Source organism: Lissotriton vulgaris, chromosome 9 (assembly GCF_964263255.1).
Source record: "Lissotriton vulgaris chromosome 9, aLisVul1.2, whole genome shotgun sequence".
NCBI classification, from domain to species: domain Eukaryota; kingdom Metazoa; phylum Chordata; class Amphibia; order Caudata; family Salamandridae; genus Lissotriton; species Lissotriton vulgaris.
Genome location: NC_141697.1, coordinates 902906480 through 902921235, shown reverse-complemented (window position 1 = coordinate 902921235; position 14756 = coordinate 902906480). Strand labels below are relative to the sequence as shown.

The 14756-nt window shown below is 45.9% G+C and overlaps 1 protein-coding gene across 1 annotated transcript in view; it reads right to left on the bottom strand.

Annotated features, from left to right (window-relative positions):
- The window catches only part of ZNF541 (zinc finger protein 541), a 1260340-nt gene that overhangs the window by 228824 nt on the left and 1016760 nt on the right, over positions 1-14756 (bottom strand). Inside the window, exon 12 of the mRNA XM_086938682.1 lies at positions 7043-7131. Within this exon, the coding sequence (XP_086794808.1) occupies positions 7043-7131 (89 nt within the window). The remainder of the gene's footprint in view (positions 1-7042; positions 7132-14756) is intronic.

The following is a 14756-nucleotide window of genomic DNA, read 5'->3' as shown; positions in this document are numbered from 1 at the left end:
GCCTCACAGGTCGTAGCAGAAAGTGCGCTGTGCAGTCGGTGGCCTCTTCACAAACAGTAAGTGTCCCACTGGACAGGGATTGCCGGTGCGCTTTTGATGAGTTTAGATGGGCGGGGGGCGGGCCAGCAGGGAGAGCGGACCGGAAGCTCTTCCGTGGTCTCGCAGGGACTTCTGGGAGATGAAGTCCCTGCACACTCGCAGCCCCGCTGGTGCCTCACGCCCCTTACCGCCTTTCCGCCGAGGTCCTCACTTGTGCACGCAGACAGCAGCCGAGACTGGGGCTCCCCTGCGAAGCGGCGCCCGCGAAGCGGGTGCGGCGAGTTGTCAGCAGGAGCCTCACAGGTCGTAGCAGAAAGTGCGCTGTGCAGTCGGTGGCCTCTTCACAAACAGTAAGTGTCCCACTGGACAGGGATTGCCGGTGCGCTTTTGATGAGTTTAGATGGGCGGGGGGCGGGCCAGCAGGGAGAGCGGACCGGAAGCTCTTCCGTGGTCTCGCAGGGACTTCTGGGAGATGAAGTCCCTGCACACTCGCAGCCCCGCTGGTGCCTCACGACCCTTACCGCCTTTCCGCCGAGGTCCTCACTTGTGCACGCAGACAGCAGCCGAGACTGGGGCTCCCCTGCGAAGCGGCGCCCGCGAAGCGGGTGCGGCGAGTTGTCAGCAGGAGCCTCACAGGTCGTAGCAGAAAGTGCGCTGTGCAGTCGGTGGCCTCTTCACAAACAGTAAGTGTCCCACTGGACAGGGATTGCCGGTGCGCTTTTGATGAGTTTAGATGGGCGGGCCAGCAGGGAGAGCGGACCGGAAGCTCTTCCGTGGTCTCGCAGGGACTTCTGGGAGATGAAGTCCCTGCACACTCGCAGCCCCGCTGGTGCCTCACGCCCCTTACCGCCTTTCCGCCGAGGTCCTCACTTGTGCACGCAGACAGCAGCCGAGACTGGGGCTCCCCTGCGAAGCGGCGCCCGCGAAGCGGGTGCGGCGAGTTGTCAGCAGGAGCCTCACAGGTCGTAGCAGAAAGTGCGCTGTGCAGTCGGTGGCCTCTTCACAAACAGTAAGTGTCCCACACAGAAGGAAAAGCATGTCCTCTGATGCAAGGAAATCAGGGTAACTGACTGAGGCAGCTGCAACAGACCCAGAAGTTTATATGGTGAATGAAGGATGCAGGTTGAAGAATCTCGCTAGAGGGAACTCAAAACCTGCATCCATGTTCATGAATGCGAGTACCCGGAAGACTGGAATAGGAATGCCTCAGGAACCTCCAATAGTAAGTCCAATAGTAAGTCAGTTAGAGAGAGGAGGCTGGAGCATTGGACAAATAAAGAGGGTACAGGGACTAGGTACGTAAGATATGGAAGTCCAAATAAATGCTAAAAATGAAGCACCTGAACCAAAAAGGGTTGCAGAACATACAAAAATACAAGTATTTATTCTAGAGGAGAGCATCTCAACTGGAGACCAGAAACAGAAATAAATTGCAGGAAGCATAATCTAATAGAAGAAATAGCCTCTGCAGAATACCACATATGGAAATTGCAACACCATACATGAAGAAAAGACGACATTGTAGCTTCAAAATGGAAGTGAAGCCACAACAATAGGAATGTACTCTAAAAAACAGAAGAGACTGAAAATAAAGAATACCTGGTACAATTAACCCTGAAAGACTAGACACATAAGTTTGTTCTGTGTAGGAAAAAAGAGAGGGATCAACAAGGAAAAAGAGCAGTTGAAGGAGGAACCAAGGCCCAGATGTAGGTAATAGCAAATTACCGAATGGTAAATACCGAATCGGTATTTGCTATTGAATCCTATGGGCCTGGAAGCCCATAGGATTCAATAGCAAATACTGATTCGGTATTAACCGAATCGGTAAAAATACCGAATTGCAAAGGGGGACAGGGTGTCACTTTGACACCCTGTTGCACCCCTGTAACTGGTTTGTGCGCCATGTGGCACAAATACATGCCCTTAGGACATGTCTGTGTGCCACATGGCACAGGTGTACATGCACAGATGTGCATGTACACAAGAATTTGTTATTTACCATGCAATTGTATTGCATGGTAAATACCGAATCCTGAAAGCCCCGAAGCAGTGTTAAAAGTGCTACCTACATAGGAAAATACAGAATCGGTAATTTTACCGATTTGGTAAAATTACCGATTTGGTAAAATTACCGAATCTGTATGTTTTCAGAGCCCCTACATAACAATGTCAAAATAGCGGTCGGAAACGGCCGAAAATCTGTATTTTCGGCCGATTCCGACCGGTATTTTGACACCTACATCTGGCCCCAAGTTCCTTACAGATCACTTCAAGAGAAAAGGAAATGACGGGCGAAAGACCCTAATTTAAAGAAGTAAACAACGGCCACCACTCAGAGAAAGGAGTATATGGTGAGAGTAGAAGAATAAGAAGATGGGCAGGTAGATGCCATGGGCGATACCTCAAAGAGGGTGGTAGTAACAAAGGGACGAGGAAGGTCCCCAAAGAGAAAATACAGACATCGCTTTGCAAAGATGAAACAGTCAAAGAGACCAAGGGCGGCAGTATGAAAGTGCAGGCCCTGAAATGATGGACACACAGGTGGAGTCAGAGCGACTGCCACAAACCAAATAAACCAGCATAAAAAGGGGAAGTAGAAAAAAATCATCCCATTTTCATGAAAGAATATATAGATTTAGCTTACTACAAACAGATATAGCGTAGTATTAAGTCTGAATCTCTATAATGGAACTGTTCTTTGTTTATTTTTTATTTTTCAATAAACACGCAAGTGCCCAAGAAAGGAATGGCAAAGTCCATCCCATCAGGAATATGGGCAGCAGCCAGCTAGACTAGTGCAAGGACACAGTGATAGGGGTAAAAAATACTGCAGGGAGGGGACTATACCACGAATCCCAACTCTGCTAGGAAAAGAACAGCGTGTCAGGGAACACTGAGGAAGCAATAATAAGCATAAGGAATAATCCATGGAATGAAGAGATCAGAAGGAAAGATACACCCTAATAAGGCACAAGTGCAAGGCGGACGCCTGGCGCATAATCCGTCCAGTGGTACAATAGTAATGCCCGATAAGGGATACCAACATAACGTAAGTATAACTGAGAACACCTATGAGTTATACAGGAGATGTCCCAGTAGGAACAGGGAGCAAGGCAATAGTGCATCCGCACAAGCGTGCAAAATACCGTCCATACTGACTACTTGCATAAAGTCTGGAACAAAGAAAATCCCTATACCTTTAGGGATTGAAACCCACTGAGCGCCACAAAACAAAAAAACGCTTGGAGAACATGAACTGCAATCTGTCTTTGACGGTGGAAGAAAGAATACCAGCTGCTGAAGACAGGAACACCTTACCGGGAGCCACCAGAAGGTGAAATGGTTAAAATGGAATGGAAGCCAGAAGCCTGTCAATGGCTTAAATAGAAAAGAAAGAAGAACATCCCCCGTACTAATGATGCAGGGGTTAGGGATACAAGTCCACTGGGAAGGCAGACGTACAGAGTAAGTTGAGTTAAGATTTTGCTCGGCTCGACTGTCCTGAAATCACTGTGATGCGGAATCTGCATGGGCACCGAATAAACAGGTGCCATCAAAGGGCAGGTCAATCAGTGGCTTGAACAGCCTCTCAAATCCCAGGGGTGCGTATCCAGGCCTGACGACGTAGAGCCACAGATGAGCCCATGGCCCCACCTACGGAGTCATTAGTATCCATACAACATCGAATGATCGATGCTGTCCATCCCATATTAACTGGGCAAGATAGTTCCAGTGCTCATCCAGAGGGCCCACCTACGGAGTCATTAGTATCCATACAACATCGAATGATCGATGCTGCCCATCCCATATTAACTGGGCAAGATAGTTCCAGTGCTCATCCAGAGGTGAGGGCAGCAGGCGTGCCAAGGAATCCCACAATGCATGGGAGTAGCGTCCAAGAACCTAAGAAGTGTTAAGGGATCCCGACCCAGAACTGGTGGAGAAGAAAATATGCCTGCCACAAGTGTCTAGTCTTCTGGAGTCTCTGTCTCTTTCTGGAGGGACATTAGGAAGAGAGTTGAGATAATTGGAGGCCGAATTGGTCTGTACCACAAAACTGTGATGGGAAGAGAGGTCCGAAGGTCTGAAACAGCAGATACGACCTGAGCCACAGTTTCCAAAACAGCATGGGAATAACAGCCAAGGAGACAGCTGGCACTGACCAATCTAAGAGCAAGGCTTGTAGGGGAGAATATCGGTCTGCTGAAGATTTCAATAACACATGGTCTCCTGAACAGGGCTTACCCCAGTGCCCAAAAGGGTGCCTGTTATTGCCTCATTAAACTGCAACAGTGACTCAGTAGGGGCCTGATCAGGTTTCAAAATGTATTAGATTAGTTTTAACTTTCATGGTTGGCAGCTCCAAGAGTAGTATGTTGTAATGTGCTATTTACTAATGCAGTCTTTCACCTGTGGCTCTCTGCCTGTCTGCTCAGCCTGTGGTGAGGTCACTTGGAATGTTGAGGCTGGTTTGTATGTAGCAGAGAATCAGTTGGTGTGATGGGCTGAGCAGAGAGGACCTTGCTCCTGGTGGGGCATCTCGGAGAGCTTGAGGACGCCATGGATCCTCTACGACGCTGCGGATTCCTGTATCGAAGCCTGTCTTGCAGCAATGAGCTGAAAGCCACCCGGCCTTGCGTCCTCCCGACGTGCCGCCATTTTGGAATTGGAAGCGTTTTGCCGTATTGTCCGTGACGCTGCCAACCACGGCTGCAGTTTGAATAACGCTGCTTCCTTAATGAAGTGCCGAGATGTTGGTAGTTATTACTAAAGAATACAGCAACGTTGCACAGAATTGCCATTACATTTCCACTACTTTTTCTGGATGTTGCTAGATTCAAACAATCTGGGATTGTTCCTGTTGGGATTTGTCTTTCTGACACAAGTACTTTCCAGTTTAACATGTCTTGGAATAACTGTGGGTAATATTTTTGATGCACCATCATCGCTCACCGGCGCTAGAGACTTCTTAGCATGTTGTTGCGAGGGGGGTTGCTCTGTTATCTATTTATTGGTGATGGCAGTTATTTGGGTTTTTTTTCGGGCATGCTTTGAGCTGTAGTAAACTCGTTTGTGTATTGTAGTGCAGGCGTATGTCCTTGTTGTGGCTGTTGGGAGAGCATGGTTCTATCATCTGGTAGCACAGAATGGGAGCATTTGACATATTGTCCCTTCTGGTTGCGCAGTATAGGAGGTGTGATGTAGTGTTGTGTGAGTGTGTCCTTACCTTTATTGGTTGTTTTGTGAGTGCCTGCGCAGTATATGGGGTATTGTGAGTCTGTCATGCGTTTCGGGTTACCCTAGGTTTTTGATTTGCCTATTTTTATGTATTAATTTTATATTGGCTGTGTGTGATGTGACAACTACATATGTGGGGTAAGGGATACCCTAGGTTTTTGGTTTGCTTTGTCGTTTGTTTATAGGCTACATGGGCTGATTATTCAAGTGTGTTTTGGGTTAATAGGATACCCTAGTTTTGTTTTGGGTTAAGGGTTACCCTAGATTTTCAAGTTTTGTCTTGTGTTACATACACGTTACTTAGACTATGTGTGATGGGTACACACGTGGGGGGTTACTTCTGTTATGTGTAACTTCTATCAGTTTTGCTATTGTATTTCACCCTTGGTTTTTGATATTTCTGCAGCACTTTAGGAAATTTGTGCGGTTTTGGTTTCTTGCTATTTTTTTGTTTTGATCATTTTCAAGGAGAAGGTTGTAAGGATGTATTACTATGTTTTGGTGGTGCGTCCTTTTCTTCTCCCTGTCAAAAGTGTGTTTACCATCTTGTTGCACTTTTGTGTTTATGATCGCTATTAAGGGGGAAGGATGTGTTATATATTGTTTTAATGCATTCTTCTTTTCCTGAATTGTGTGGGGGAAGGATGTGTTATATATTGTTTTAATGCATTCTTCTCTTCCTGACTTCTTTATTTTCTGGATTGTATCTGCTTCTATTCCTGACTTGTATTTTCTCTTTCCAGTCTTGTGCTTTTGTATTTTCTTTCCAGACTTGTGTATTCTATTTTGTGATTTATCTTCTTCTGTTTCTTTTCAATGTTTTGATTATTAAAAGGGGAGATGTGTTGTAATGTGCTATTTACTAATGCAGTCTCTCCACTGTGGTTCTCTGCCTGTCTGCTCAGCCTGTGGTGAGGTCACTTGGAATGTTGAGGTTGGTTTGTATGTAGCAGAGAATCAGTTGGTGTGATGGGCTGAGCAGAGAGGACCTTGCTCCTGGTGGGGCAATTCTAGACATTACCAGAGATTACCAGATATTACTATAGATCTTCTTGTAACTGAAAGGCTGTAGATTACTACAAGAATAAATCTACTTATACCATCTACAAGACATGTCTGAGCTTCCATACTTCGTTTTAATATAGTACTTCAGCTACCCTTCACATTAGAATAGAGAATGAGGTACTTTCTTCCCCAGCAGGACCTGGGGTGCCACAAGACCAGTATGACGTGAAGTGTCAAGCCCGCTGGCATCCTGTAACTCCTCGTACCATTTGTTGTCATAATACTGAGCAAATAATTGTCCTCCTCCTCACAGTTGTTATTATCAGAATCTATATCAAATGAATTGTGTAAAGTTTCGGCCCTACTACAGGTTAAGGGCAAAGTGTTAGTCAGAAGATTTAGCATGAGGTTGCAGGCCAATTGGTGCCAGGTATGTCTTTGGTTGAGGCAGATTCAGTTCAGAGTCTGAAATCTGGGGCGTATTCTAGAGGCAAGGAATCATCAGGGAAATGTATTCATCAGAAGCCCTAGTAACGCCAATTCTAAAACATGATTAAGTCACAGGAAATCATACTCAGAGAAAACAGCAAAGAAAGATCTGTCCTGATATGCTTCACAAGTCTCAAATGTAAAATATCAATGGGGCATGGATTACGTGGTCCTATAAAAAGTGGTGCTCATACAAATACATACTACTCAAACAAGTTGATTAACATTGTGGTTGGAAATAAAGTAAAGCACTTTAACTCTGTCTTACCATGTTCTGTATCATATGAAAGTCCTTCTTATGAGCGCAAAATCCTTTTTTAAACAATCGCTTCTCAGAAGGTGTCCAAAAGTCTGAACCTAGGGGAGAAAATTCAGCTGGTCAGAGCTTAAAAATGTCACAAAGGCATCAAGAAAAGTAAATGTCTCTGCAAATTGTGTCCTCTTAGTTACAAAAGTGATTGACTGCATAGAGCCTCTGAAGGGCACAGTACTTTATCATTGATACAACGAATAAGCAATGTGCTGTGCTATTAAACAAAATTCTTGTCCTAAGTGACTTGTTCAATTTGAGTGCTAAGTGGATATACATTTCATAATAACGGGGGCCCATGCCTACAAACAGACATGCCAGGGGAGACTAAGGGCTTCAATAAACCAGTAAGAAAGTCCTCAACTATTACATTGTACTGAGCTTTAACTTGGATGTAGTCCTAGCCCAATGCTTGAGGCGACACAGCAGACCAATTTTATGTCCGGACCAAAGGCATAGATTATGCTTATCTGACTCTGCTTTTATTCCAACAGTAGCTTCAAAACATCAGGAACATTCCAACAAACTAGATCTCCCAAAAAACCAGGGAAAAATGTAGTTAAAAATATTGACCAATTGCAACAAACTAAGTCCATAACATTGTGACATTAACGGGCAACCTCCTCATTCACACAGCGAGCGCAACAGGTCCCACATTCATTAGGGTGTTTCAAGTCCTCCTGCCCATAGAAGGTGCTGGAGAGCCTTGGCTCTTCAATTTGCTCCCTTCTACAGGCCCATAATCAATGAGAGCTGAAATGCAAGCGCAGAGCCGCCGGAGACCATCACCCTATTGTTATTATTCTTATCAAGCTCTTCTGCAGGCTTCTCCCTGCCTTAGGGGGTCCGTTTTAGGCAAACAGGTTTGCCGCTTGTGATTGGGATACGCAGTCACATATAAATACACAGTTCTACCCATATTAAACAAAAGGGCGCGTGTCCTGGGCTTTTCGAGACCCACCTCCTCTTACAAGGTGTTTCTGGTTAGGGCCTTTAGCCAAGCTAATAAGAAGGCTCTTGGTAGATAATGGGGAGGAGGAGGAGTTTCTGAGGTGCTAGTTGTCTAAGTGGACAAGGCTACAGAAGAGGTCAGTAGCAAAACCATAGCAAGCTTGGTGGCTTTTTCCACTCCTACTGATTCAAAGATGCTGAGAAACGGGGGATCATGCAGGGGTTCCAGCAACAAGAATTGAGGAGGACTCACCAGGAAGTATTTTGTGTAATACACTAATACACAGGGAGAAGGATAGCAAAGAGCTACCACAACTGGAGGGAAATATCCAACAATGCCTGGATCCTCCTGACAGTCAGAAGATTTCAGATCCAGTTTGAAAGATCACCCAGGCAAAGGTGGGGAGGGAGACAAATCACTTTTTCTGTCTGTCAGAAACTTAGATCTGATAGATCAGGAGGTTAAGTGAACTACTTGGAAAAGGTGCTGTCACTCCACACACACAAAAGGGTCCTTAAGCAACCGAGGAGAAAAAAACAAAGGGCATCACAAATTAAACACCATAAAGGCTGGTTGTCTTCCTGGACAAAGTTTGTTAAAGAACCATTTGTGAAACTGAGTCCAGAATAAACATGGACTGCGAAGCGTGGCTAGGTTACACCTTGCGCAAGCCAATATTCAATAACAGATTTCATAACAAATTGCTCCAGGGAACAAAAAGGCAACGGCCACCCACGTCCCCAAAAATCCTCTGTGTAGAACACAGTGAATAAACAGTAAACAGATTATTGTTCCTGCGCGCAATTAGACTAGATCAATTAAAAAAATAAACAGACCAAGTGTGTCCCCAATTTTTGGGGATTCAAAAAATAAATTATTTTATTTTTCTTTTTTCTTCAGAATTGCAGAGATTTCAAACACTGATTCTTGTTGATGAGTTGATTGACATCACCAATAATGTAGCCAGATAGCCGACACGTGTTTCGTCTCAGGGAACAATCACCGGATGACTTCATCAGGGCTACAGAAATTAACAAAAACATACCATTGCACTTAACAAAGATACCTAAAAGTCAATATATAAACAAATATTCACCACCACCAACAGTGTCTGAAATGAAAAGTAAAAACAAGAAAAGAACCGATAATCACCAGAATTTCACCCAGTGAAAGAATGTTATATCCAAAAGCGTGAAAGAAAGATGAAAGACGAATTAAGTCTTAATTCCAAACCCCAACTTATGTTGCAGAGAAAAAAAGGACCTCTATGTTTCAAAACGTTAGAAATATTGCATGCTACCAAAGTAATTAGAAGCAACCAATATGCTGCAAAATTCATTCAGTCCTAAAAAGAGATTGATATTATCGATCTCAAACGAGAGAGGACTATTGTCAGATGACTGAAATGCCAATTCTGGCAGAAACCAGGAGATAGCATATAATTCTGTCACTCACCAAATACAAATATTCGCAATAGAATTCTCCACATTCCAGGTATGGCCTGTCTGTGGTCCCATACAACATGGAGCTAATGGAGAAAGAAAACAGGAGGAGAAGCGGAGATCTTACATTAGAGTTAATCAATCATCCTTATTCTAGTATCAAAGATAGTATTCAATAGTTCCTACAATAGGAGGTCTCATGGTTGTAACAACAGACCCTCCAGATACAACAATTGATTATTATAAAGCTGTATACCTAAAAGTCATAAATTTTTCTCATATAAGTTACGTATCCTTCAGTTGTTTGTCCTAATATATGGCCAGATTTCTGAAAAAAAGGAAAAAAGAGAATACAATAACGATTTCTGCACCATAAAATGCACTTCCACATATCAGATAGTCTTATTACGAATTATAAAACCTAATAACTGAGAGGATTGCATAAGACTAAAAGAGGGGTTCCTCATAAACAGATGCAATATTCATCTCACTTTACCACCAGTTCATATTCCAGCAATTATAGGGAAATGAGAGAGACATAAAACAATTCACATATCTCACAAAAACTATCCGGGCCTAATCACTGTAGTATAAGCTTACTCAGGCCAACATCAAGTTACCTCAGGGAGACTAGGTCAGGTCCAGGCCAAAAATAAATATATTCAATTCTGAAAACAAAACGACAATATTTAGTCAATTGGAATAAGACACGGTTATTAACCACACTTCTAGAAGGAAAAATCCCAATATTATGCATGTTGCATAGTCATACATTATACTCAGTCCCGCATATTTAGCATGGTTTTTGCTTCCGGATTTAAGAAACCGATCATTTTAAATAACAGTATATAAGGTATCAATAATCTTTTAGATCAAATATGAAATATAAAAGTTCCTTTCTCAAATGTAAATAATATAAGAATGCCCTTGTAAGTTACGCAGCAAAGTAATTCATGCACCCAGTATATTTACACGGCGCATTAAACTCATAACAAATTACAATCACAGTTAAAGGACAACAAATTCAAGAAAACGAAAGTAAAAGCAAGGGTCAGAGATTCAACCCAACGTCAGTCTCTGACTCACTCACTACTAATTGTGCAGCAGAATAGTAAATGCACCCAATATATTAACAAGGCGCATCAAACTTGTAAGAAACACAGTCACAGTTTAAAAATGACAAGTCGAAGGACCGGTAAAAATACCCAAGGTCAAAGGTTTAGCCCAACTTCAAACGCTATCTCATTTAGGCAAACGATCTTACCACGGAGAGTACTCCCATTGTCTTCTTCGGTATTCAAAAAGTAAGTCACCCGAGTTTGTAAACTCGCGGGTTAAAATAGTCGACACCGGTATCTAGTTTCCGGTTTAGAAAGTAATGACGGACTGTATATTTACACGCTATCTAAAATAGGCACCACTTTGGAGTGGTATAGCACCTCTCTATATCAAGTCTAATATGCCGGCTATACCACATACTCAACAATAGATTCAAAGGAAAGTTCTCCACCGCCAGGGTTCCTCCAAAATAAAAAATAAATCCAAATCAATACCTCATGGGCAACTCACCAAGCAACACATATTCGGTCAGCACAAAAAAACGAGTGGTCGATTATTATCGACAATAGGCGCCATATGAAATGATATAGTGCCCTAATATTTACAAAAATAACATATACCAACAGTTACGTAGTATTAAGTAGATATGACAGATTAGTCCTAATATTCAAGACATCAACATGGCGAATGAAGTAAAAATTAAACCGAGCCACCAGGCTCTGCCGCAAGTAAAATACATAGTTGCCTTCTTGTAGCGTAACCAACTGTCATATATAGTCACTATCAGTAATTATGTGATATTCAACTAATATTTAGTCCATATCATATCGCAGTACAATTTGTGTCACCGTAAGCAAAATACATAGTCGCCTTTTCGAAATGTAGCCGACTGTTCAATTTAGTCACTATCAATAGTTATATGGAGTTCAACTAATATTAGTCCATATCATATTGGGTACAGTTTGCATCATCACTTTGAGTTGCATTCAGCGGCAAAAATTCTTTAAAAGTAACATTGTCCACTGCGCGGAATGGAAATAACATTGACCACTATGCATACTTGATACCCAATTAGAGTTCGGGGTACCGAACATTTCAACTTCTATCAAGAGATAAGCAGTTATCAGTTTTCAGGAGGGAAGATACAAGAATTAAGAGGGGTAAAGATGCAGATTTACATCACTGTGCGAAGCACCAATCATCAGTCAATTAAATGATGTTGGTTGTTGGAAGTATGTGAAGCACAAGTTACTACTTGTGTAACGATATATCTGTAAGAGACATTAGTTAGTGATAGATTCCTTACCTTAGAATATCCCCAGGCGTCAGACTGGATCCGGAAACTTTTGCGTAGCAATACCCCTGCGCGCTGGTAGGCGTCGTCTGCGGCTCCGCGTCCGTCGTCGGCGTCGTGAGCGCCGGGATGACGTCGTCGGAGTACTTAGACGGCGCCCATGCGCGCTGACGTCAGTTCTGATAACACAGCTTTTCCGCGCCAGATACGCAGAGCCATGATAGAACTAACACTGGTGCCATGAAACTAGGGCCCTGAAAGGGGATGACCTTAACCCTAGATATCGGTTCGCAGAACGGGGAGGATGGGTGGGTCGGTAAGGAATCTATCACTAACTAATGTCTCTTACAGATATATCGTTACACAAGTAGTAACTTGTGCATCTGAAAGAGACACGTTAGTGATAGATTCCTTACCTTAGAATAGATACCCCAGCAATACCAACCCCGGTGGTGGGTCTGCGAACCAATATCACACCAGAAAGTCCTGGAGGACGGAACGGCCAAAGAAGCCATCCCTCAGGACTTGACTGTCCAGGCAGTAGTGTCTTGCGAACGTGTGCAGCGAGGCCCACGTGGCTGCCTGACAGATGTCCTGCAGGGGGACACCGCGGCCCAGGGCAGTTGTCGTTGCCGTGGCCCGAGTGGAGTGAGCCCGCAATCCAGCCGGGGGCTCCTTCCTCGCCATGGAGTAACATGCTTGAATACACAAGATGATCCACCTAGAGATGGTCCTCTTGTGCACAGCCTTTCCCTTCTTCGCGCCCACGTAACCAACGAAGAGTTGGTCATCCACCCGGAATTGGCGTGTGCGATCTAGGTAGTAGGAGAGCGCACGTTTTGGATCCAGACGGTGGAGCCTCTCCTCCTCTTTCGAGGGGTGCGGAGGCGGAAAGAAGGTGGGCAAAGTGATGGACTGCCCGATGTGGAAGGCCGTGACAACCTTGGGCAGAAAGGAAGGTCGTGTACGTAACACCACCTTATCAGGATGAACAGACAGGAAAGGTGGAGAAGAAGAAAGAGCCTGGAGCTCACTCACCCTCCTGGCAGAGGTGATGGCAACCAGGAAGGCCGTCTTTAGAGTAAGGAGACGAAGAGGGCAGTTATGAAGCGGCTCAAAGGGAGCACACATCAGATAGGTGAGAACCAGATTCAAGTCCCACTGGGGCATCACGAAGGGAACAGGAGGGAACATGTGCGTGATGCCCTTCAGAAATCTACTCACAATAGGGGACTTGAATAAAGAAGGCTGATCTGGTAGCCTCAAGAAGGCTGATAGAGCAGAAAGGTACCCTTTAAGAGTGCCCAGAGCAGAGCCCTGCTGGGCAAGGGAAAGAAGAAAGAGCAGCACTTCCGAAAGGGGTGCAGAGAGAGGATCCACAGCCTTTGCTGTGCACCATGCCACAAATCTGTTCCACCGGCAGGCGTATACCGACTTTGTGGAGGGACGCCTGGCTGCCAGAATGATATCACAGACTTCGGGAGGCAAGTCAAATGGCCTCAACTGCCGCCGCTCAATCTCCAAGCTTGTAGGTGGAGACTGGACAGGTTCGGGTGCAGGACCGTCCCCTGCTGCTGCGACAGAAGGTCCTCCCGAAGAGGCAGACGAATCGGGGGATCGACTGACATGCTGAGTAGCTCGGGATACCAGTATCTTCGTGCCCAGTCCGGAGCCACAAGGACGACCTGGGCCCGGTCGCGCCTGATCTTCTTCAGCACTCTGGGCAGAAGTGGTATAGGCGGAAAGGCGTACAACAGACCGCAGCTCCACTCGCGACGAAAAGCGTCTCCGAGCGAGTGCCGCCTTGGAAACTCCAACGCGCAGAACTGCTGACATTGCGCGTTCTCTTCTGTGGCGAATAGATCCAACCAAGGCTCTCCCCACTGTCGAAAGAGACCTTGCGCCACGTCCGAGTTCAGACGCCATTCGTGATCCATCATGCACCGGCGACTGAGTTCGTCCGCCCTGGCATTCAGAGAGCCTGCCAGGTGTTGAACCACCAGGGTCACGCCCTGATGTTCCAGCCACTGCCAGAGGCGCAGAGCCTCCTGGCAGAGGGTCCACGACCCCACACCGCCCTGTTTGTTGCAGTACCACATGGCGGTGGTGTTGTCGGTGAACACTTGCACTACGCTCCCCTTGACAGAGGGGAGGAATGCCTTCAGTGCAAGACGAATCGCCCGCAGCTCCAGAAGGTTGATGTGGAGCCGGGACTCCGCCGGAGACCAGAGGCCTCTGATCTCCGCCTCTCCCATGTGGCCTCCCCAGCCCTGGAGGGACGCGTCCGTCACAACTACGTGCTCCGGCTGGGGTAGGGAGAGGGGTCTGCCACTGACCCAGTCGCGGTCCGTGAGCCACCACTGCAGTTGCTTCGCAGTGCCCTCTGAGATCAGGACATGATCGGACAGGTTGCCCTGATGCTGGGCCCACTGAAACTTCAGGTCCCACTGCAGAGCCCGCATCCGCCACCTGGCGTGACGCACCAGAAGGATGCAGGAGGCCATCAGCCCCAGAAGCCGCAGCGTCAACCTGACCGAGACCCGGGATAACGGCCTGAAGACAGGAATCAGAGCCTGAATATCCCGAACCCGCTGTTCGGGTGGGTAAACCCGAAACTGCGCCGAGTCGAGAACCGCTCCGATGAAGAGGAGATTTTGAGAGGGACACAGGTGTGACTTCGGCACATTGATGGAGAACCCCAGCAAGTGCAGGAGGTCGGCCGTAGTCTGGAGGTGGCTGACGACTGACTGGGGCGAGCCCGCCTTCAACAACCAGTCGTCGAGGTAGGGGAAGACTGATATCCCCTGCCTGCGCAGATGGGCTGCGACCACCGCCATCACCTTCGTGAACACCCGTGGGGCGCTGGCAAGGCCGAAGGGGAGCACGGTAAACTGAAAGTGCTCTTGGCCTACCATGAACCGTAGG